Genomic DNA, 25,170 nt, shown 5'->3' with positions numbered 1-25,170 from the left:
GCAATGATTTGCTAAAACAGACATGTTGATCTGTTTTATCAATGCAGAAATGTTTTCTGAAAACACCCGCAATTGCTGAAAAAGAAGCAACTCAACAAAATCAAGGGTCGAGCACAACTAAACAAAACACTGATCCCCATAATGGTGACATCAAACAAAACATTTTCAATAAGACATCAACATCTAAACCTCTGTTAATTCTCAATAGGAACTTCTGTAGACGTCTGACAGAAATAAAGTCAGTCTGGTTAGTAATAAGTGTTTGTAGTTGCTGATGCAGTGCAAATCTCTTTTTTTTCAAATATTTTTAGGGGACTCAAATGAAATAAGTTCACAATAATAATATGCTCACATTATCAGCACATTATAAATATTAGTTTATACATTTAAATGGCTGTCGGACAATTTAAGGCAGTTGGTTTCTGCAGATGAAATGAGTTAACACAATTGCATGGTATTTTTACAGTAACATACTGCAGAAATCAACAGTACAATCAACCGTAAATTACTGGCAACAGTGTTTTTTTAATATTTTAAGTCTTTTTTTCATTTATGCATGGCTGAGAAATATAAATCACATTCATTTTATTAATACAGTTATATAAATCTTGTCTGTTTCATTTATGTATGACTTACAAATATCAATCACATTCAGTTTATTAATTCGTTTATAAAACTATGTAATCCAAATGAATGAAAAAATTTATATGCAATTAAAATACATAAACCTTAAGACTGGACATAATTTTTATTATTTTCTTTTTGAGTGCATTCATTTTATAAATGTTATAGAACTGAAAGAAACCAGAGAACATAAATGACCCTTTTAATGCTTTGCATGATTTGAATAAACATGACTCTGATTGTTTTGTGTAGCACATAATTAATTAATTAAGTAAACAGAACTCAAGTGTTCATGTAAGTAATTAATGATTTTAGGTAAATAGACAAAGGCTACAGAAAATAAGGAATCAATCAGAAGCCCAAAACCAAAGTGGCATCAGTTCCACATACGTTATAAGCATTATATAATATGCATGTAAATAAAATGTTATATATTTTCTGTGGAAAGAAACTAAAGTTGTATCAGGACACTCATCAGAGGAACAAGTAACAGCATCAGAGAAGCACACAGACAAGAAGCCTCAGAGACCCTCACTTGGTCTGGGACCCACTTATCTGTGAACAGGGAATATAATGCAATGCATTGAATTGTATTCATGAAGGAAACCATCATAAACCTTTATTTACAAATATTAAAATAAATGAAATATTCACCTGTGTTCCCTTCAGACAACATCAGAGGACCCATGGATATGGAAGCACTGTCATGGAAGTCCAGAGACCTGCTCTCTCGGTGATAATGTCTGGAGTTACAGTCCTGATAGAGAAAAGAGTGAAATCCAGCTGTGTGAATCCCTGTTCAATATCACTGAACAAACATGAGACATTAAGGAGTGCACAAAGTCTCCAGCAGAGGGCAGCCAAAACATATATTTTTGCAGCCTTGAACATTAAAGCTCACCACCATGGACATTTAGAGCAATATTTCACTGTCAACACATAGATTAGTGTTTGATCAACAGGGGTTTATCAGTAGTTCTTAAGCATTCACATTTACATTAACCATTTCAAAACTCACCGTTGAGCAGCGGTTGCTTGACAGAAGGCAAAGGTGAACAGCACAGTGCAGGTAAAGCTTAGTGGAGTTTGCAGTGAAGATAAACATCCTGAAGGAGAAACGGCTGGATGTCGAGAGGCCATTCTGCAGCAACTCCACTGTGTCGTCATTTGGATTGGGACACCTGAGAATATCAAGTGCTTTCATTTGAAACAAATTCAATACAAGAATGATATCCTGTAGATCATCACACATTTACATTACATGTTCAAAAAATCTTGTGCTTTAGTTCTGACATACTAAAAGACAAAGTATGTAAGGTGATCCTAAAAGTTATATGATTATTATTTATTCGGTAAAATGTTACATTGAGTTCAGGCTAAGCTTAAAAGACCAGAAGAAAAGCACTGCTTTACTCGTTAACAATGAGATCCCAGCGGAGGCTGTAATCAGGGTCATTGACAGGTGTAGCCCAACACGTGTCCATCACCAGGGCAAACTGGCGGCTGTCGACCCCCTCAACACGAACTTCCACATGCATCTCCTGGTCGAGTTCTGCATCCACTGTACCAGTGAAGGGCCGGGTAAACTCATCATCCTCATATGGAATCATCCGAACCTGATATCTGCCTTCACCAGCGGGAAGAGTCTTGTGCACAACACTGATGAAATGACAACAAGATCTGTGTTAAAATTACTTGTTAAAAAATAAATAAATTTTGACATTTACTCAGCTGTGTGCCATTCTAAACTATGACAATCTTGGCATTCAGGCTTGTTTGTAGGGATATGCACCCCAGACAGCAACATAGTGACGTCTCAGATCCAGGCCAAATTCTGGATTCCACACGTACCAGATGTGGGCCGGATCTGGGCCGGATCTGGGCCAACAATATTTTGCTGTCTGGGACTAGCTCTCCATGGTCGTTTCATAAAAATTAATCAGAGATGCAGGGATATGTGACTCATTAGTGATTTTTTTTTTAGTTCTTTTCAAGGAATCCAGTTCACAGAACCATTCAGAAAGACTTGTTCATAAGTCTGACTGATCTGCTCCTAGTGCAAGCTACAGCATAATTTCAATAGCCTTGTAACACAGTGAATCTTTCAGTAATAGAGGCCAGCTAGTAAGAGCTTTGCGTGTATCCAGTCCTACTCAGCCTGCTCGGAGCAGAATTCAAACCTGGGTCACCATCATGTGAAGTGGATGCGCTAACAAGGACACTATAGAACATAGTCTCTAGTGTCAGTTGCCAGCGTGCCTCTTGAGAGGCACCTAAGAACTGTGCAGGTAAACCTCACTCCCCTGCTCACAAGAGGCCCACTAGCAGGGTCTTTAGCATCTTTGTTATCTTGCCTGCCTCCCATGCTGGTGGGCCCTGTTTCTAGTGCCACTCGGAGTGGGACAAGTAGGACCGGAGTGGTTACACTTGCATCTTTTCTGAAGCTTGAATGTCTCCATGAGGACTAACTGCATTATAATGTTTCCTACTTCCACAGAATTAATAAAGACATAGGGTTTGAACAACCTTAGGGTGATAAATCTAGAGCGTAAATGAAGGTACAACTGAAATCAAAATTTGTATTTGACTCACACCTCTCCAGTGGGTTGATTTCCACATTCATGGAAAATGTTTGTGTTTGAGGATAAACACAGCTGAAAGAAAGCTTCAGGATCTTCTGTCTGCTGATGAGACCTTCTGACCTCGGTGTCCCCAGAATAAAGTTATCATAGATGAAGTGAGTGCCATTAGCCTGCAGACAACAAATATATTGTTTTGTTAAAAATAACATCAGAGCTTTTCCATCAAGAGGTGCATCAATTTTTGGTCAAAATCTTGTACTGATGATGCAAGAGTCGAGCACTCTGAAGTCTACTCCAACACATCCCAAAATGTATCATTAGGGTAGGGTTAGGATTCAGAGGTGCCAATTTGTGTGTGAAAATGATTCTTTGTGCTCCCTCTGATCTAGAGGTCTTCTTGGGTCTGTACCCAACCCGAATCACTTCTTACCTGAACCAGACGTGCATAAATAATTTTTTAAAAAGAAAACCAGACTCGAGACAGACCCGATAAAATTATACCCGAGTCCAACCTGACTGGACCTTAAGGCAAACAGCATTGACGCGGCCACAGCCTGCAGCCCCGCAGTCAGTCAGGAAAAATCCTGGTGTCCTGCTGACTGATTTGGCTGCTGCTCCATTACATTACTTACTTGACAATAAGATGATTAAAGTTCTCGGGTCCATTCGGAAAAAGCACATTTATTTTAAATTACCCGAGACCACTAATAAACAGGGACTTTTTATATACAAGTGAAATAATGGTGGAGAATGCGGGCACAGGTATCAGATTCTTTTGTGGGCAAGAGTGTTGTGCACTCCTCCCCACTGACTTTTTGGGACTTTGAGAAGACTTTAGGGAGGTCTGTTTTGGTCCTTACTTTTGTTGTTAAAGATGTATCCATACAGACCTCCCTAAAGAGTCTCATAGAGATTCCCCAAGTGGTTAAATCAAACTCTTTTGGTTCAGGCACTACAAGTATTTGGATGGTGTATTTAAATAGATTTTTATAGTTAAACCTACCACAAGATTTGTACCACAGATGTGTTCATCATTATCAAAATGGAATTCCACTCTGCCATTCCGGACTGTTCCTTTGCAGTTGGGATCATTGAGGTGTAAGACGTCAGCTGGAAAACCAGCCTCAAAGAGCTGACAGCGAGACACAGACATGAAGCCAGAGCTGCTTTCACAGGTTTCTGAGAAATCTGAGAGAATAAAAACAGAAGGTAATTAATGACTGGGGGGAAAAAACATATTATTTTTCAAATTTTGTTGTGGAATGAAACCAACCAAATGAGTCAGAATGTGGTGGTGATCTGTTAGGGTCCTTTTTACATAAACAGCCATAAACACCATTTTTCCTCCCACACCTTTCGTTCTCAGAGCAGTTGAGTTCAGAACAAGGATTTTCTTCAACTAGGGGTGTAAAAGGGGGTGAAATACAACACAATTCTTATTTTTCTTCTCTGCACTTCACTTCTGCTCTAGTATATTTCCTATTCTAGTTTTCTAATAAACCTTGCATTGTTCACTATGAATACTGTATTTGGAGCCATGTGAGCTCCTTAGCATGCGAAATGAGTACATAACATAGAAAACAATAATCCTACAGATTGTGGTTGTGGTTTCGACTGTAGTTTCTGAGGTTGTTTCGATTGTGGTTGTCTCTGGAATGACAGTAGTATAGGTACCGTTTATGTTGCTTACATCTGGAAAAAAAGAAAAGAATATTGCATAAAAAATGATCTCTTACATAAACAAAGTGCACATGTAATTAAATGTACCTGCACAGTATGCCAAACTGCATGTAGTTGGTCTCACAAACTCGTAGACAAAATATCCTCCTGGACAGGCTTTGACTTTAATGGGATTAGATTGGAAATAGCAGCAGTTATTGTCCCAGTGACCGCAGACATCTCGAGTGACCACTCCATCCTCAACTGTTGGATGTCCTCCGTTCAGCCACAGTGGAGCATAAGTGCCACAACTATATTCATAAACACATGTGTCTGGCATCTGAACACTCTGACCCTCAATGAAGAGACGGTACCAGCCGTCCCAGCTGACTGCAGTGTCACACATTATCTCAGAAGAATATTGATTGTTGGTGGCTCTCCATGGATCATCCAGGACATAGTAGTTGTTGCAGGGGTCAACAGGGGGAGCTGTTAGAAAAAAATGTTATGTACTTATTCACATAGTTGGAATAGTTGTGGTATGAATTTATAACTGTAGAGCACTCTATACTTGAGCTCCATTACAATTATTTTAAGTAAAATGTGTTTTCAGCAAAAAAAGCACATTGCAAACATATATAAATATATGGAGAGCTAACAAAATCCTAGTTGATTCTTTTACCTTATATCCATGTACATACATGCTACTAAGTAATTTCCTGCCTCTGAGGCCTGTAAACAGTTTGAGGCTTATGAATGTTTGAGAAGACGAGTCTTTACACAATTGTTGTCCTTCCCATCTCATTTGTATTGTATTCATTCTGTGAGCTGTTTTACTTCTGTCTAATGTGATTTTACTCATCTGTACTAGACAAATTCATTTTTTTCTACACCTTCGTGTAATGGGTCAAAAAAATGAGGGTGGAGGGAGTCTAAGATGCTTGTTAAGGTTTATAAAGGAGTTAATATAATACTTTACCAGTGGTTGTGATTGGTGGAGTAATGGATTCTATGGATGGGATTGTCTCTGTTGTAGATTCTGGTGGGATGGACTGGTTTGTAGATTCTGATTCATTAGAAACATGTTTTTTTTTTTAACATTACTCATTTTTAAACAAAATCCAGAAAAATGACTGAAGTGCATATGAGTGAATACCCACCTACACAGTAAGCCCCGCAAACTATTGGCTTGACAAACTCATAAACATAGTAATCTCCTGGACAGGCTTTGACTCTTATAGGGTGGGATTTATATAAACAGCAGTCACTCCACACTGAAGCACAAACCCGACGGGTGACCACTCCATCTTCCAGCTGTGGGTGAGTGCCGTTGAGCCACAGTGGATAATAAGTGCCACACCTGCCATAATTAACACATGATTCTGGCATGTGAGTATTTTCACCATTGTAGAACAGCCGGTACCAGCCATTCCACGCCACATTATAATCACATCTATAGTTATAATAGTCAGTATAGTTGTCAGTGGCTCTCCAAGGCTCATCCAGACTGGTATAGTTGTAGCAGGGGTCGACACTTGGAGTGGAAAAAGGTACTATTTTGAAAAAAGCAGAAAACGAACATTATATATATATATAGAGAGAGAGAGAGAGAGAGAGAGTTTACAGTAAAATTCATGACAAGAATGTCAAATATAAAGATTAAAGAAAGTACCTGCACAATATACAGGAGCTGGGATTGAAATCCTTGGCCTGGTAAATTTGTAGACATAATAATTTCCAGGACAAGCTTTGACTTGGATTGGTTCGGAGCTGTAGTGACTGCACTGATATTCGCGAGAGCCGTAAATTTCACGAGTAACAACTCCATCTTCTATCCGAGGATGAGAACTACCAAGATACAGAGAACTAAAACCTCCACATGACATGTAAGACATACACCACTCAGGCATCTGAGCACTTGATCCATCAATGAAGAGTCGATACCAGCCATCCCATTCTACACGAGTGTCATCATGATCAGATATGTATCCATACATAGACCAGTAATTGAGTGTGCTTCTCCAGTAGTTATCTAGTATGTTGTAGTTATTGCATGGGTCATAATCTATGTTAGAGAGATCAAAACAAGGAACTTGAGCAAATATGAATAAGTCAAACATAGTACTAATCATGAGGTACTAGGGATGTACATGAAGTCGAATACCTTATTTGGAAAGGCACGGATAATGGCTTCAAAAATGAATAACAAGTTCTACCAAATAATAGAAAAAAATATTCAGAAGACACAGTCACTCCGTGTGTTTTCTGGATAACAGGTGAGCCAGGGGGTAGCACGACATTATACATAAACCTCTAAAGTCACTGCACAATAATGAGCATGTGAGTGTATACAAAATAATATGAACTAAGATACCAAATTTTCTACTTGCTACTTGATGTCTATTTTAATGTTTTAAACCTTGTAATGGTATGATAAGCTATGTGATATGTTTCAGTTTTGCTCTCTTTCAGAGACGGTAGGCATTTAACGTATAGCCCATTCTTTATAATTTTTTCAGAGTTGCATTTGTAAGCATAGTAAAAGTTGTTTTAAATCTCTGAATATTTTTTTACTTGCATGTTGTCTAATCAGCTATTTTATAGGCTATAGCCTAATCTTCTCTTATTTAAGGTTGAATGATACTCCTGACATAGGCTAACTCTGTACACAATGTTTCTCTGGAAAGTCAGCATTAGAAGATATTTAAATAAATGTTATAGTATATATATATGATATGAGTTATACAAGGCATATTTGCATTATAAACATTAAACAAATGTTCTGAGTGACATACACAAATGTAAAGATTCATAACTCCAAAACTATAGCAAGGAGAGTCAAAAGGTAGGTATCGTTTGATAGAACACTTTTTAAATTTTTAGAAAATATAAATTACATTACATTTGGACATTTTCATGCTGATAAACGACTGATAAATACAATATATATATATAATTTTTAATAAAATTTTTCATGAAGGAAATAAGATTGATTCTTTTTGGTGAAGCTCTCCTACATGTGAGCTGCATCTGGATCATATTTTGTGGTGATAGCATAAAGTCATTAAAAGTTACAGCATTTGGAACCAAGGTTGCCTTTTTGTTACGCCGCCTAATAGGCATTTTTAAAATTGTTCCTCCATGAGGAATATCGCTTGATCAGTACAATGGATTATGTTGATTTTGGGCTTATTTTAATCGTGAGAATCTGCTGTAAATAATGATGTGCCATTTTCTATGATCTGTGCATGTTTATGAAGTTATGAGCAAAAATGCCACATGAAATCTTGAAAACATTTTTTTTCCTGTTTATCAACAAATAACTAACAATACTTAGGAGTTAATCGAATTGGCTACATGTATTGTAAAGTTCAGACTCTAAAGGTGGGTGCACACTACGATTTTGTCCACGTTTTGGTCGTCTGAGACAAAATTTGAGAATCCTAAAAGATTCCTATAAAATCTGTTACAAATCGCACAGTGTGCACCCGGCTTAAGCTTTCAAATGACACCAATTTTGTGATGATCAAGGCAGTAGTTTTGAAAAATATGATTATTCATTTTTTCAAAGCTAGATGGCGCCCACGGGCGGTACACTCCGGTTTAGAGGTACTTCTCAGCAGTCGTTATGAGTTTATCAAAATGGTTCGATGCATTAAAAAGCTGAGTTTCGAACATTCCACATTGGAAAACAAACATGGATGGTTCCAGGAACACTGGATACATATTGCATCCCAGAAAGATGAGAGACATGTTTTTAGCCAAGTATGTTACATCATTCTGTGAGTAATATCTCGTGATCAATGCAAATGATTTTGGGTTCATTTTAATTGTCATTTTAATCTGCTTTAAATAATGATGTGCCATTTTCTATGATCTGTGCATTTTTCATGAAGTTATGAGCAAAAACGCCAAGTGAAATCTACATATTTGTATTTAGTTAGCGGCTGTGCACTGTTTTTGTTGTAAACGCATATTACTCAGTGGAAACAACGCAACAGGAGCATGTTGGAGGCTTGATCTGAACGTTTACAGTCTCTGATTTTGTATGCAAACAGAATTATTGTGCTACCTATATGGGTTCAGTTTATATACCGGCTCTTACAGAGACACGCAAACGTAGGTCTTAAAGGGTTAAACTGTAGAGAAGAATCATTGCAAAAAACTTACTCAAGATGATGCTGGATACAGTGATTATGTCTGGACTTGCAGTGGAAACCACCTGTGAAATCGTGCTGACATCTTATATTTAAAAAAAAGAAAAATTAAATTAAAAAATTAAAATTAAAATTAAAAGAAAGAAATTAAGTCATGACTGAAATTATTTTAAAATGTTTGAAATTCTTTAAAAGTTAAAAAGTGGGAAAAGCACAGTACCTGTGCAGTATCCAGCACACAGGAATTGTGGATTCACAAGTTCATAGACATAATAATTGCCTGGACACGCTTTCACTCTGATGGGTTTTGAGTTGAATTCACAGCAGCCTCCCCAATGATAACTACCACAGACATCCCTTATCACCACTCCATCCTCTATCTGAGGGTGAGGATCATTGAGCCACAGATTATAGTATGTGTTACAGCTGAATGAACTAACACAGGTCTCTGGCATCCGGATGTCCATCCCATTGTAGAAAAGTCGGTACCAGCCACTCCAGGAGAAAGAGTAATCACAAAAGTGAGCTCCACTTTCATTGTTGGCTCTCCAGGGACGGTCCAGAGACTCATAGTTGTAGCAGGGATCACTGCTGATGCTTTTGAAAGCAACTGTCATTGACAAAAGACATCTTGTAAACACTGTCAAAATACTGTATATTCATGGAACAATTAATCAAACAGGTCAACTTAGTTTTATCCCTTCCTACAGCCTGAGATGCTGGGATAGGCTCTAGCATCTCTGTGAACTTACTTAGGGCAAGGGGTTATGAGAATGCATGGATGGAAAGATCATTTAGTTTTATATTTTATAGATAATTTTCCTGATTTTCCCCAATGGTATGGTTCTCTCTTGATGCCCACTTTACTGCAGAGTTTAGCTCCAACCCAAATCAAACACACCAAACAATTTAACCAAGCTCTTTAGGATTACTACAAAGTTACAGCCAGGTGAGTTTGATCATGGTTGGCCAACATACTGTAGTAGACAACAGAATGACTGATGGACTACAAACCACTGACTGGCTTCTAACTGGCTAAAACAATTTTATTTTCAACAAACAATTAATTAAGATGCATGTTCACACCAAGTACAATAACTATAATTATAACTATAATTCTATGAGACTAGCAGAGCCCACACCAACAATAATGGGTTAAAGAGGAATGATTCTGTTAGAATAATTTTTTGTTGTTTGTTTGTTTGTTTTTCCTAAGATCAATGATAAAACATAGACAGCCAATTAGAATCCACCTGGCTTTAATACAGCTACTATGTGCATTATAGTTTACTTTACAGTTTTAGTTCTTTGTGTGAACGGGACGGTAAAATTGTACCTGCACAATATCTAGGTCTAGGGACTGATGTGTTGGGTTTGACAAATTCGTAGACATAATAATCTCCTGGACAGGCTTTGACTCGGATGGACGTGGATCTGTAGGCGCCACACTGATGGGAATACCCATACAACCACCATGAATGAGCTCCCACGACTTCAAGGGTCACCACTCCATCCTCAAGTGTTGGATGAGAACCATTGAGATACAGTCCAGTTTCACCACCACATTGCATATAACTCACACACCACTCAGACATCTGGGCACTTTCTCCATTCAAATAGAGCCGATACCAGCCACTCCATTCAACAAGGGTGTCATCACGTCCAGAGTACTGGCTTTGCTGTATGTCTCTCCAGTATTCATCAAGAGTGTTATAATCATAGCATGGATCAGAGATGGAAGTTGTAGTTTCTGAGACAGACAACAGACAGTCAATGAAACTTAGTAATTTTACTCCTCAGTATTCCTTATTTCCTTGTTCTTGCTGGACTGTAGAATTTATCTGTATTCGGCTTGTTATAGTAGCACCTGTTTGTACAGCAAGTATTTGTTTTCAAATAAGGTGAAAATAATGTTTAACAGTTATTGTGTATTTGCGGGGAAAAAACAATGTAATTTACTTAAAAATGTGATTGTAGCCATCACATCTACTATTATGTCTCTTTAGGTGGTTTTCAGTTCCTGCTGTTCCTGCTCTGACCACTAGTTGATATCAAAGTTTTGCTGTCTATCATAGATCATCACACCTGCTACTCCACCCATTTCACCTGTTCAGATGCATTTCTCAAAAGCATTGTACTATTTAGACGGGATTAGTTTTACATCAGGAGGTAGGGTAAAGTAATTATTACCAGAGCTTCTCAGTGATTTTAATCCCATCTGAATGTGCCATCTCAGTAATTATTATGAACTAAGTCAGTAAAAATTACGACGACTTTTACCTTCTGTAATAAGGACCGGAAAAATTACGTCAGATAATGCTAATCCGCAAATATGTTAGTAAATATTCCATCATTTTTGCATGGTTTTTCAAGAGTAGAGGTATATGAAGAAGCATTCAGTTGAATTCTAGTTGGTGGGACAAGTCTGTGGCAAACCTTAAGTGTTTTTCGCATAGCATTCAGATAAAAAAGTAACTCGAAAGCACTTGTTAGAGGCACAAAACTTCTTTTAGCTTTAGGTAAGTGCCAATTACCAACATTTTTAAACATTTTTTAATAAATTGTTCATATATATCAGCAACGTAAGATGCATTTGACAGGGAGGTGACGGCAGTGCATAAATCAAATCGAGATCCCCTCCCAGTCCTGGTAGTTTTACTGAGATTTATTATCCCATGCAAAGTGGCCATTAGAATTAGAAATCTGTAGCAACTCAACTTAATCATATTAAGTTCAGCTTACTACAATGAAATTTTGAGTTCACACAACTTTTTTCTATTAAGTACATTGAACGTTCATTATTATTTGACTGAAACAAACTCATTTCATTTCACTAATTTCACTGTTTGGTTTTACAGTTCAGTAGCAGCAGCAAAATAAAGAAAACAAACATGTGCGATCTGCAGTCTTTTTCTCAATTAAGTCCATTCTGATAGTTGTTAGAAAATGAACTGTAATGTGAATACTTATCAAACAAACATGAGACATATGTCTAAATAAACGTTGAAATGTCAGGTTTTAAATAATGTAAGTTAAATCGAAATGGAATTGGCTGCAGAGCAGGATTTGAGCTGAAAATTGGTCGTGGGATGATTTTTATAATTACAATTTTCTATTACAAGTACATGATTGTAGCGTACAGACCTAAATACGTTGGTTAAATACAGCAGTTAAAATGTATTATTTGTGTCAAGGGTCTTCAGATGACTATAAAAAAATAGTAATTTCTTGAAATTATGTAATAGTTCAAATGCTTCATATTACATATTATAGATATTATAGCCCTATAAGAAACTGTTCTGCTCAAGATTTTTTTTTTTATTAGAATTTTTTAGTGAAGAACGTCAAACTTTAACTCAAGTCACCTATATTGTCCTTCATTTAGTAACTTCTTACTTTTCAAATCAAATAGAAAAAGCACCTTAAAGTTACAACTGCATGATGGAACCACTTTTTGAATTTATGCTGCACAAACTGTAAAAAATGATCATTAAGTTGACAACAATGTTTTTACATTAATGCATCCGAAGTTAAGCAATTTTCAACTCTTATGTTTTACACACACACACACACACACACACAAAAACACAACAACTTTTTGGCCAGTTTAATGTAATTTATGTTGAAATGACTTAAACAGCCAAGTTGATTGTGCTCAAATATTTATTTATTAATTTATTTATTTTCCAACAGTGCTCTGGTAAGGGTAGTTTTGAACATTAAAAACTTTAGGCTACCTACAGAAAGAATCTAAAAATGTGTGCTAAATATGACACTTCTTTTATTTTCTACATTTTTAATGGAAAGAGGAAGAACAGGAGATTAAATGAAGTGAAAGAATGATTGTACCTGTTGTTTGTCCATTGGTTATTTCACCTGTTAAATACACAATATAGATTTAATATTGTGAAGATATTAAGCCATTTTACATGACAGATTTCAAACACTCACCATTAATCAGCAGCAGCAGTGACACACACAGTGAGATTAGAAACCTCATTATGACGAACGGCACCTGCACACACATATGAAAAAATCTTATTTTAATTTTATTCTTTGTGCATATTTGTAAAAACAACTTAAAATATACAATTTTTATAACAGTTTAGATCAATTTAGCCAATTGCATTAAAAGTCATTTGAGCTCAAAAGGTAAAATGAAGAGAAAAATAGCTTTACCTGCTGCTTCAGATCAAACTCAGGGAGATTCTCTCTTCAGCAGCTCAATACAGTGATGCTGAACTGCAGATCTCACAGTCTTATCAGTGCTTTAATAAATGTGGGTGGACTTTCACTAAAAACAGATGTAATTTCTCAACAATAGCTTAAACAGGTTTTTCATGTGACATAAGTTGTTCGTCACATTACATATGAACACACTGTTTCTTTGCACAGACCTATCATTTAGAAAGACATTCTTCTGTTCTGTGCTTGAATAGATGAATGGAGATGAAATGACAATGAGTTGGTTTGTTTGGTTACAATTTATTTTACAGTGCCATAGTTACTGTCACGGTTTGAATTGTGTTTTGTTCTGTTTAGTTGAATATGTCTAGAGTTTATTTTTCTTAAGTCACATGTTTTCTTTGTTCTCAGTTTCCCGCCACTTGTTTGTCTCCTTGGTTACAGATTTGATTAATGTTTGAGTTCAGCTGTGTCCTGTTAATTAGTCTCATTAGTCCTTCTGTTCACTGTGTATTTAAACCCTGTGTTTCCGTCAGTCCCTTGTCAGTTCTCCGTTGCGTTCTACTGTTTGTTCTGTTTGTTTTGTAAGAGAGTGTTTTTGTTTATTGTTTTGTGAATAAACCTTGAGTGCTGCATTTAGATCCTGCATCCTTCCTTGCTGCAATCAGCTGTAACAGTTACAGTAACAGTAATTACTCAAATAAGTACTGAGTACTATTAATTAACTAAATGTACTTACTATAGAGTTACGGTTAGGGTTTGGTTTAGGGTTAGTTACTTGTAATTATGCATAATTTACTGTTATTACTATAGTAAGTACATGTAGTGACGTGTAACTACGGCACTGTAAAATAAAGTGTTACCGTTTGTTTTATTTAGCGTCCCCCCCCCCCCCCCCCCCCCCCCCAAATCAGCTTCACAAAAAAAAGTACCTTGAAACACTCTTTGAGTGATCAAAATCAATGCTTATTAATGTAATAATTACATTTATGCATTTTGCAGATGCTTTTATCTACAACTTACACTGAACTCAAGGTACACTTCTGCTTTTCCGAGGAATCGAATGCATAATCTTGGCATTGCTAGTGCCACGTTCGGCTGTCTGAGCTACAGGAAAAATAATAATGTGTTAATGCTTTGTTTTCATAATGTGTTTGACCATTAATTAATTAATGCTATGTATTAGTCCATAAGACCACTGGGAGTAATGAACAAACTTTTGTTCCGAGAACATTTTCCAGACATTCAGTTTTGTTTAATGGGAATATTACAATTTTTCTTAATGTTAGTGTAATTTTGTTTGGTTGAAAGAAGGTTTCAGGAATGTAAATGTTTAAAGGATGTTCCCAGAATATTGTTCTTGGAACATTTTCTCCCAACATTGAGGACATTAAATAAAAACTTTTACAATGAATGAACAAATAACATTTTTGTGCCAACCTTTTGAGAACATTATTGAAGACCAGATAACACTGAACAAATATCCTATCAACATCACTGGAAGAATGTTTGTTCATAACCTTAAGAGAACCTTGCCAGAACACTAGCCAATGTCATGGGTATAAGTAGTCAAGATAAAATGTGTGAAATACATATCAGTGTGTTAATCTAGTTTAATAAATGCTGTAAAAATGAACTGAACTGTATTCTTTAGTGTTACCATGTTTTGATTTTCACACAGGCTACAATATTCATGTGTTACTGGCACGCGCAGGATCAACAAATGACAGCAGCATTTTAGCTTAACCTTTCTGTTTACCCAGACTTGATGGTCAGGTTTGTTGTCATTTTTATATAATTGAAATAAAATGAAGCACGGTTCTTTGAGGAAACCATCAGACTGATTTCTGCAAAGCAGAAAATACTATAATGCATATTGTGTACCACCACTCAGCATAAAAATACAGAGATATGATTTTTGGTTCATATTAAACAGCCCTGTGTCCATTCCAGACAGTCAGTTTCAGTTTCTCTTTGCTTAAAAATAAAACCCAAATAATACAAAAACTTTTTTGTTTATTTGAACAATAGCTGAGCCTCACCCGGTCTTATCTTCTATCAAAGAGAAAACCAACCGGTGCTGTGACATTCTTGAAAACAGAAACACACTTCTTATACATTTTATAGTATCAACACTATAGAGAACAAGCAAAACAACCGCAAAGATTAAAAAAAAAAAAGATAAAGAAGATCAGAAGAAAAATTGCACATTACAGCTGTTCTTGGCTGCACAGATTGTGTTGATGCTGTGAACAAATACACAGGTTGTGTTCATTTTAAAACTACACAAAATATGTGTAAAACAATTGAATTCTTCCAGCACATTTTTATGAAATATTGACACAAAATGTGTAAACTAGAGTGTTACACATAATATGTGTCATTTTTCTACACATTTCTTCTTAGAGTGTAGGTTTAGGGATAGGGTTAGGACTATCTTTTCAGACAGGAATGTTGTTCCAGGATCAAAAAAGATGTTAATCCAGGAACATGTTTTACTTGGCCAAATCACTGTGACCATCAAGGATCCTAATTGTAAAGTTTAGGTCCAGCTGTCCAGCTGCTGTCCTTCACAAGTCTTACTTACTGCTTAAGATGCACTTTTAAATGGATTTAATAATATCACACTGTACTTCAGTATGATTTGAAACTTTAAAACTTTTAGATTTTGATATGGAAAAAAACAAATCATGGACATCAGTATTAGAAAGCAGCAGGAAGAAACAGGCACAAACTGTTCTGTGTACGAGCGCAGAACATAGCCAATAAATCTATCACATACGGTCAAATTCACAAAGACAGAACAGCAACTGCAAATTTCATGTGTGATTCCTAGTGTTCATGCTATATCTGTTAATGAGCAGCAGAATAACTTTTTGTTTGTTTGTTTTTTTGGCGCCAAGTTCAGTTCATCAATTTTCAATGACATTTACTCTCTTCATTGACTGTCTGGAAAAATAAATACATTTTACATTCCTCTCAAAAATTGACTATCATTTGCAAGCTAGCTTGAACAAACTTAAAGTGTAATGAAAATTCCCCATGGCTTACCTTTTATGCTGACTCCCCCATAGTGAAATGTTGAATGTCCACTTTGCAGACTTTGCAGGAGACTACTCAAGGATTTGGTCCACGTTTCAACCACGATTTGTATTTATCGTTATCAAGCCAACAATCATTGAAGTGGCAGCTTCCCCGAATATTGTCTGTTTCATCTGTAGCCGTCACACGCGCAGAATCACAGTGGCAAGTGAGGCAAAAGCAATTAGACCTTTTCCGACTTATTTTATTGAAAAAGCAAATGGTTGTCACATAGTGACTTATTACGAAAGCAAGCAATTAAAATTGCAAGCAGTGTTAAGCACTTTATCCAAAATCCAAGCACTTTTCAAACCTTGAAAACACCACATTAACAGTCAAGCATTTTCAAGGATTTCCAGCACCTGTATGAACCTGGTCTATCATTAGTTAATCAATCCCAGACCTGTTTCTGTTCTTCCAGTGATCTCCCTGTTATTTAAAGCCTGAGTTCTGTTCAGTTCATCATCCAGTGGTTGTGTTTCATGAATCTCCTGTGTATTGTGTGGATTATTAGATTAAACACTGTTCTTTGAGTTATTTCCTGAGTCGTGCGCTTCACTACAGCCACCGTCGCTGACACTAACAGTGAATGTTAATCTTCTTTAACTAATTTAACCAGTAATTTATCACAGGAACAGTTGAAGCCATAAAAACATAGAGCAAAAGTAATTTGAGAAACATTTTCTTCATCGGTTCACTGAAAAGCTCACGATAGTAACTCTTAAAATGTCTGAAAATACTCAGATTGTGATATTTATTTGGTTGTGTGTGAATCCTCCCCAACCTCAGTTAGTTTCCGCTCACACATCCGTCTCCTTTAACTTCACGAAAATCAACAAGCTTTTGCTGATCTTACATTTTTATTTAATGAATTCTGGCCTGAATGAAAACTAATAGCAGAAGTGTGACATATTAGATTAGATATCTGAATCTACTGGTGTGTTATTAGTGTTGTGAGCTGTCAATCATATTTGACCTCTGACCTGTGACTCTTATTTGACTGTTGATGGATTCACTTTATTTCAATGTAAAGATGTTTTGTGTGGAGTGGAAGATTGTGATCTTCTTATTAGCAGGACAGAAAAAGAATAAACGCTTCAGCCACAAACTGCTGACACACACAGAGACGACAAACATCCAGAAGAAGCTGTTTATCCACCGACAGATCAAACCACACTGTTAAACCTTGCTGTAAAAAACAGCCAAATTCTGTCAGTAACAAAACTTTTTCCATTAGTTGGGCTCTTGACTCTTTTACATTAGCTTTCTCTGGCTGCTGTAACTGAGTGTTTATAAAACACATTTGTTATGGCAGAAAAAAGCCAACATGAAGTTTTGGCTGTTGTGATGATGTTGTAATCATCTTGGGCTTAATTAGCAGATTTCTTTCTGTATCTAGTCTTTGATTTAATGGGCATTTGTGTATTTGATTATATTATGTCTGTGATTCAACGGTATAAGAATCAGCAGTGTTTCAATTATTTAGGAAAACATTAAAGCATAACTTGGACAGCAGAGACATCAACAATCAGAATATGAATCTCAACAATGGTGACAACCTAAAGTTTAATGTTGCAATGCATGCTGGATGCCAGCATAGTACAAAACTCCCAGCATGCACTGCAGCATGAATAAATTATGCAGCTGAATGGTCCTTCTTTATTGCCACCATTGTTGAGATTGATGTGCTGAATTTTGTTCATGGTGTTTAAAAATAAATTATTTTTAGCTGATTGTTGTTGGAACTCTTGCTGTAGTTTCGCAGTAGTGATAATGTAAAATATTAGTCTGTTAATAGTGTAACAATGGATAAAACACAGTAAGAATTCAGTGAATCAAAAGATTGTGCATTAGTTATATCTTTACCAATACATAACAATCATCACTCAACGATTTTTTTCTCCCCATTTGTTTCTGCCATAATAAATGTGATTTGCAAAAATAGTTTAAGCAGCCAGAAAAAAAACAAAAACTGATGTATAAAAAGTCATGGGTCAAGAGCTCATCTAAAGCAAACGCTGTTCTCATCAATGGTGACCTCAAACCAAACATTTTCAATAAAACATCAACATCTAAACCTCTGTTAATTCTCAATAAGAGCTTCTGTAGACGTGTGACAGAAATAAAGTCAGTCTGGTTAGTAATAAGTGAAGCTGGTAATGCTGTTTGTGGAGTTGTTTAATCAGATCTTCAGAGATTTAATGTCTTTTATCTTCAGTTCATCTAAGGCTGTGGCTGAAGTGTTTGTTCACAGCAGGTGTTTGAATGATTGAAAGAATGTTTCAGGAACATCATACTAACCTTTAAATAACATTCTACTAACATTAAGGAAACTGGACATTTTTATGTTCTTGGAATGTTACAAATCAACATTCCTAGAATGTTGAACTTTAAATCAAAATTAAGTTGAAAGAACGTTTGAGGAACATCATACCTTATAAAAACGTTCCTCTAACGTCAAGAAAACTGGACATTTTTTTACATTCTCAGAACCAACACTGAATATTTAGAGAACGCTCTTATAACACAATTCTGTTACTGGGAGGATTTTGTGATTGAGTCAGGCCTTAAAATGGCAGACTCCCTTATCAGTGCCCTGACTACTAAACTAGGACGCTTGTTGAGACGCACCCCGTATACCTGTGTCTTGTCATCCTGGGCGTACAAACATGATCTGAAAAAAATCAATGCCGTCACCCCATGTGCTTCATCGTACGTGACAAGACCCCATCTAGAGGCTTCTTTATGCCTGCTTAAAGATTCTCCAAATAACTAAACCATTCAGAGCAGCGCCATGACAGGTATGAAAGCGAGGCTATGAGGGAGAGATTTACCGTGTTTTCAATGGCATTCGCAGTAAAAAGCTGTATAAAGCTTCATAATTACTTATAATTTTCCACAGCTTATGTTGTCTGGAGTCTTTTGACTACTGAAACTTCTTGGAAAGATATTTTGCATAATAAACGCATAATACCTGAACATGTGTGACAGAGTTGAGTGATGTCCAGATGTTGAGTCTGGTGGCTGATGGGATTGTTCAGCACACAGCTGTAGGTGTTTTTATCCTGATATTCCACCTCCAGAGGTAGAGAGAGACTGATGCTGAGATCAGACACACTGATGCTGGACAATAAACTGTTTCCTTTGTACCAGGAGAGAGTCACATGACTCACATTCACAGCTGAACACACCAATGAACAATTTGATGATGATGATGATGATGATGAAGATGAACATTGTGAAGAGTTACTGCTGATGACAGGAACAGGCAGACGACAAGCTGGAAAATAAACAGAAATATGATCAAATCTAATAAACAAATCTTATATTTGGTTCAGTTAAGCAAGTTTTTATACGGTCTGTCATCTCAAAATGATTCAACAATTCAGCATGTAAATAGTAAATAAAATAAGAATATTTAAAGGACAAAACAAATGACCTCTGCTCACCATAGACAGAAACTCTGAACCCTGTTGTTGAGGTTAAGAATTCTTCTGAAAGCGCCGCTAGTACATATTCTCCAGCGTGTTTAATTGTGGTGTTTGTGATGGTCAGAGATCCAGTTTGATTGTTCAGCTTCAGTGTGTCTATGAATCTCTCATCAGGATATTCATTATATACAGTGATGCTGTCGGTCTGTTTATTGATACAAGCATTACAATGTTTTCATTTCCAAATTTCCACCGAATCAAAGGATGATTCATTATTTCAGTAAGATTAGTGTTTAGAGTGACTGAATCTCCCTCCGGCACTGACACAAACTTCAATTCATCTGTTAAACACACGGAGAAAAAACAGAAACAGGGTTTGTTACAGATTAAAAATGTTCAATTACTTTATAATGGTTTACTAAATTGAATAAAATGTAAATTTAAAACAAATAATATCGTAAAACAACAAAAACAAAATTGCGTATGAATTCATTTCAATTCTGTCATTTAAGGAAACAGGTGAGCTGGAAAACACAAGAGAATACATGAACAGTAAGTAACAGTAAATAAGAGGCAGTGTTTGAATGTTTTTATTGAGAGTCAGTGAGTGTTTAATGCTAAAAATGTTAGTCTTCATCTTAATTCATTTCTCATGAGTTATAATAGATGCAATTTTAACAAAATTAAACTATCAGAGAGAAAATGTCATACAAAATGACTATATGATAGATTATTTTAAAAAGTGAAAGAAAGTAAATCAATAACTGTATCTGATCTTAAATGATTGTTTGGTAACGCTTTAGATTACAGTCCGGAAAGTACTGCATAATTACAATGAATTTACAGTGTAACTTTCGATAATTATAGTGTACCTATAAAGTAAGTACGTGTAAGTATAGGGGAACAATATGTAAAGTCTTGGGAATAAAGGGGTAACAACCAGGAAAATAACAAATTATTTATACTGTAAGTATTTTAGAACTAAGGGGTACTTATACTATTATGATAGACAACAATCTTACGTTTGGGAGCAATTTAGCGAGAAAGTGCACTGATTAAGTTGTTTCAGGGCAAGTAGAAAGAACTATTGCAATCTTTTTTAATACATGGAGAAATATACTTTTGTTTCATGTAGTTACAGGGTAAGTAATTAAAAAAAATAAAAAAAACACAAACAATCTGATATCACTGACTCCGAAACATTTATTTGAAAAACAACAATTAAAAACAGGTCTACAACATTTATTATTCATTTTTTAAAAATCAACTTTTCACTTCAAATTCTAAAGTCCTGACAGAAAGTAACACGTTTTGTCCTTTTTGTTGTTGTTGTTGTTTCTCTTGGCTTCCTCCTCCTCTTGTTTCTCAACTGATGAATCTTAAGAAGGAATCTCATTGCTATTCTGTATTAAAAGAAAATACAGTACACCCAGAAATGTTCTCATGGTTTAGGCTATTCATCTTTTTGCTTCCGACCAACTGTCAGCAGCGACATCCGCGTAACTTTTCGCGTGAGTTTCTCGGCACGCTTACGTCACGCTTCAAGTTACGTCAAGCATAAACTCTCAACCCTCTCATGCACGAGCAGGTGACAGATGGTCGAAAGTTTAAAATTTTAAAATATTTGGTATTTTTCTTACAAATATGTATTGTTTCACTTCAGAAGACATTCATTCATCCATTAGGGTCGTATGGATTACTGTAGTTATTGCTGTATGTGCTGTTTGATGCTTCGACTTAGGAACACATGAGCTTGCATTATAAAGTGTTCCCAGATATGATTTATTTTTCTAAAAACCTTTGTTTGTGTTCATCTTAAGAAGGAAAGTCGTATACATCTTAGATGGCATGAGGGTAAAAGATGAGTAAACGGTGAGCACATTTCCGGGTGTACTGTATTTTCTTTTAATACAGAATAGCAAATGACACGGGATTCCCTCTTAAGATTCATCAGTGGAAAGAAAGAAAAAGAAAAAGAGGAACAAGAGGAGGAGGAAGCCAAGCAAGAGAAATGAATAAGAAGTGTTGTAACTTTAAATCTGTTTTGAAGTAAGTTGTTTTTCAAATAAAGGTTTCTGAGTGATAACAGATTGTTTGTGGGTTTTTTTTAATTACTTACCCTGTAACTACATGAAACAAAAGTATATTTCCCCATGTATTAAAAAAGATTGCAATAGTTCTTTCTTCTTGCCCTGAAACAACTTAATCAGTGCACTTTCTCGCTAAATTGCTCCCAAACGTAAGATTGTTGTCTATCATAATAGTATAAGTACCTCTTAGCTCTAAAATACTTACAGTATAAATAATTTGTTATTTTCCTGGTTGTTACCCCTTTATTCCCAAGACTTTACATATTGTTCCCCTATACTTACACGTACTTACTTTATAGGTACACTATAATTATCGAAAGTTATGCTGTAAATTCTTTGTAATTATGCAGTACTTTCCGGGCTGTAATCTAAAGCATTACTGATTGTTTTATACATTTTTATCAAACAGTTAAAAATACTCAAAATTAGTATTATTATGGAGACTGACAACGCAAATAATTGTGACTCACCAACAACATAAACAGTGAATATGTATGTGAGCTTTTTGCTTTTGATGGTTAAATGATACTGTCCAGCACGATGAGCTCTGGTGTTTGTGATGGTCATAGATCCAGTTTGTTTGTCCAGCTTCAGTGTGTCTCTGAATTTCCCATCATTATATACAGTGATTCTGTCGGCCCGTTTATTGATTTCAGCTATCAAAGTCTTTTTATATCCACACAGCAAAATCCCCAGTGTTAAATTAACACTCAAAGTGTACATATGAGTCCATCTTGCTGGGTGTTAAAAGTAACACTGAAGCAGTGTTAAAGTTAATGAGATAATTGATTGATGATTGAGTGATGATTGAGAATCAGTGGTGACACCTGATGATAATAAGCAGAATCATTGAAGGAAAGAGAGAAAAAAGGTGTTAATTAATGTTTTATGGAATGTTTCATTTCAAGTCACCATGAAAGAGGTTGTTTGCTTTAGTTGGGCTCTTGACTCTTTACCTTTTATTATTAGTTTTTCTGTGTCTGCTCCAGCTTTGTCTTTGTAAAGCACATTTGTTATGGCCAAAGAAAATGTGATCTGGTCACAATATGTTTTGATGATGATATTATCATTATGCAAACGCACATTCCCAAATTTCTATATATCCTAATTATTGTTAATATGTAATTCATTATTTCCAGGAGCTCTTTGCTTCTTCCTTCAAATAAACTGCTAACAGTGATTGTAAATTAAATTGCCTAAATTATTACATTGTTAACTGCATTCTCTAAATTGTAATGTTGACATGCATTCTCTGTAAAGCTGCTTTGAAACGATATGTATCGTGAAAAGCGCTATACAAATAAATGTGAATTGAATTGAATTGAATATTTGAAGGGCTTGGGATTTTTCAAGCAGGAAAATCAAATGTATGTGACATTTACTTGCACTCCTGAGAGTCTCTCACATGAAATGAATGTTTACAATGTTCAGGGATACTGCCAAAAGAGACATTATGGCCCGGTCTCACAGATTAAGCCTTAGTTCAATTAGGTTATTAAAGTAGCTTTTATAAAAATACACTAGAAAAAAATATTGCTGGTGTGCATCTTGTGACAAAACAATGACACTGACATATTTTAAGATCTGTCAGTACAAGTGTCTTTTAGTTAAAACAGCTCAAACATGCTTTTTAGTCTAAGACTAGCTTAAGCCTTGTCTGTGAAACTGGGGGTAAGTACGTTAATGTCAATGTGTATGACTTTATGGAATTTCAGTGCTTATTGCCATTAATGAAAGTGGAATATTAAAGTAAATGTGTATATCAAAATGAAAACAGAGTTTAAAATAGTTTGATTTACTTCATTACTTCTCTCACTCTAGTAGAAGAGTTTGTACGCATGGTCTAGAGTTTCCGTATCGTGCGCACATATTTACAGCAAGTTTATTTTTATAAATCCCGATATGTGCATGGAAAATTCCGTACATGATGTTTCATTAACAAGATTCGGGAGGAGCAGGTTCAGATAATTAACCTGATTAGCACAGGTGGAGGGCATTCAGTTAATAAATTCTACCATAACAAGAGGTATAAATTCAGCAGACTTACCTCTGTTCTTCTGAGAGTTTATCAGCATCTTGGTTCACCCGTTTGCTACCATGTCTGAATCTCAGCTTCAGCTTTTTCCGTCTAATGACAAGCTCATTTTTTCTTCCGGATCCAGCACCGCAAGCTGCTGGCCCCAGGACCACTCCTTCTCCGCCCGACACTGCACACGAGCCCCAGGCTTCCTTGCGCGGCCGCTGGTCTGCCCAAACAGCCTCTCGCTCACCAAGACACCGAGGCCAACCCTCACCTCCACCAACAAGGCATCCAACTTCCTCCCCAGCATCCTCCTATCGTTCAGCCGTCCCAACCTTTCCTCCTATTGGTAAGTGGACTGTACTAGGATTGAGGCAAGCGCTGACTTATTCCGATGTGCAGTTCTCGCGGAGAATGAACAAAGCGGAATTGTGTGATCTGTTTGTCACTTTACAGTCAGCCAACCTCTTTCCTAAATCCACTTCAGCTCCTAAGATGGCTACCAGGCAAAATAGAGCCCGCAGGGCTCAAATTTCGCCTCGAACGACACCACCGCCTTCCTCTCGCACAAGATCCGTCTCGCTGCGAGCTTCCAGCCGCAGCAACAGGCCATCAGCGAGCCTGGGCTGCGCCCCAGATTCCTCCACCGCGAGACCTCAGTCTCATCTCGCCACGGCTCAGCCTCTTACCGCGGCTTTTCCTGTGGCAGCGCCGCATACAGCCAGGCCCGCCGGCCTTCCATCCATCTCTCAATCTTTCCCTCCCTCCGTTTCTAATCCTCTCGCTTTTCAGCGGTCTCAGCCTCACATTGCAGATGTTGGCGTGAGGCTGCCTCCGCCAGCAGGGCAAACTCAAGCATTTCAACACCTGTATTCTTCCATCTCTAACCCCTCCCACTTTCTGTGTCCGGCTGCTCCAGCTGCTCAAACAAGCGTGAGGCTGCCTCCGCTTGCAGCAAAAGCCCAGACTTCTCACCTTCACTCCGCTTTTCCTCCTCATACTTCCCCCCTTTTTCCTCCTCAAACCCCAGAGGCAGATTTAAACATGAGGATGCCTCCACCGACAATCGCAGTTACGAGTAGCCCAATGGAAGCCCGGTTGTTGTTTTATTGAAAATAATAAAGTTTGTAGTAACAAAAGTTGTGAGAAGAACTGATCTGATGGTGACGGCTATTTATTAATGATTCAGCTGTCATATAATGGTCTCATGCAGATCTCATCCAGAGTCTGATCACAGAGTATGTAATCTGTTAGTTTTGCAGCTCTACAACATCCTTGTGAAATGAAATAAAAAAAAAAAAAAAATCAGATATTCTGAGCTTTTTGTTCATTACATTGAAA

General features: G+C 36.6%; 1 protein-coding gene and 1 pseudogene across 2 annotated transcripts; both read right to left on the bottom strand.

Annotated features, from left to right (window-relative positions):
- The window catches only part of LOC127520208 (uncharacterized), a 76,589-nt pseudogene extending 51,901 nt beyond the window's left edge, over positions 1 to 24,688 (bottom strand).
- On the bottom strand, positions 714 to 13,288 carry LOC127521135 (uromodulin-like). 2 transcript variants are annotated; one of them, XM_051910090.1, is made up of 18 exons: positions 13,202 to 13,285; positions 12,974 to 13,037; positions 12,872 to 12,898; positions 10,359 to 10,772; positions 9,243 to 9,632; positions 9,036 to 9,107; positions 6,538 to 6,930; positions 6,026 to 6,418; positions 5,845 to 5,931; positions 4,974 to 5,354; positions 4,800 to 4,898; positions 4,480 to 4,605; positions 4,210 to 4,394; positions 3,219 to 3,376; positions 2,038 to 2,283; positions 1,643 to 1,805; positions 1,279 to 1,381; positions 714 to 1,179 (listed from the first exon to the last, which is right to left on the bottom strand). In XM_051910090.1, the coding sequence occupies exons 2-18, from the start codon at positions 13,020 to 13,022 to the stop codon at positions 1,076 to 1,078; spliced, it is 3,390 nt and encodes a 1,129-aa protein (XP_051766050.1). In that variant the 5' UTR covers positions 13,023 to 13,037; positions 13,202 to 13,285; the 3' UTR covers positions 714 to 1,075. The 2 variants fall into 2 exon arrangements, with proteins under 2 accessions (XP_051766050.1, XP_051766051.1); XM_051910091.1 differs by lacking the exons at positions 714 to 1,179; positions 1,279 to 1,381; positions 1,643 to 1,805; ... (8 more) ...; positions 6,538 to 6,930; positions 9,036 to 9,107 and having other exon boundaries at positions 9,114 to 9,632; positions 13,202 to 13,288.
- Positions 24,689 to 25,170: the final 482 nt, after the last annotated feature.

This window comes from Ctenopharyngodon idella, chromosome 10 (assembly GCF_019924925.1).
Source record: "Ctenopharyngodon idella isolate HZGC_01 chromosome 10, HZGC01, whole genome shotgun sequence".
In the NCBI taxonomy this organism is placed as follows: Eukaryota; Metazoa; Chordata; class Actinopteri; order Cypriniformes; family Xenocyprididae; genus Ctenopharyngodon; species Ctenopharyngodon idella.
The sequence above is the reverse complement of the archived record's forward strand: the minus strand, read 5'-3'. Positions and strand labels throughout refer to the sequence as shown.

Coding starts and splice junctions, on each gene's coding strand:
- LOC127521135 (XM_051910090.1), bottom strand. CDS start 13,022: ATGAGGTTTCTAATCTCACTGTGTGTGTCACTGCTGCTGCTGATTAAT. Junction 12,899..12,973: donor ACTGCTGCTGCTGATTAATG/GTGAGTGTTTGA, acceptor TGTATTTAACAG/GTGAAATAACCAATGGACAA. Junction 9,108..9,242: donor GTGTGCTGGATACTGCACAG/GTACTGTGCTTT, acceptor TTTAAATATAAG/ATGTCAGCACGATTTCACAG.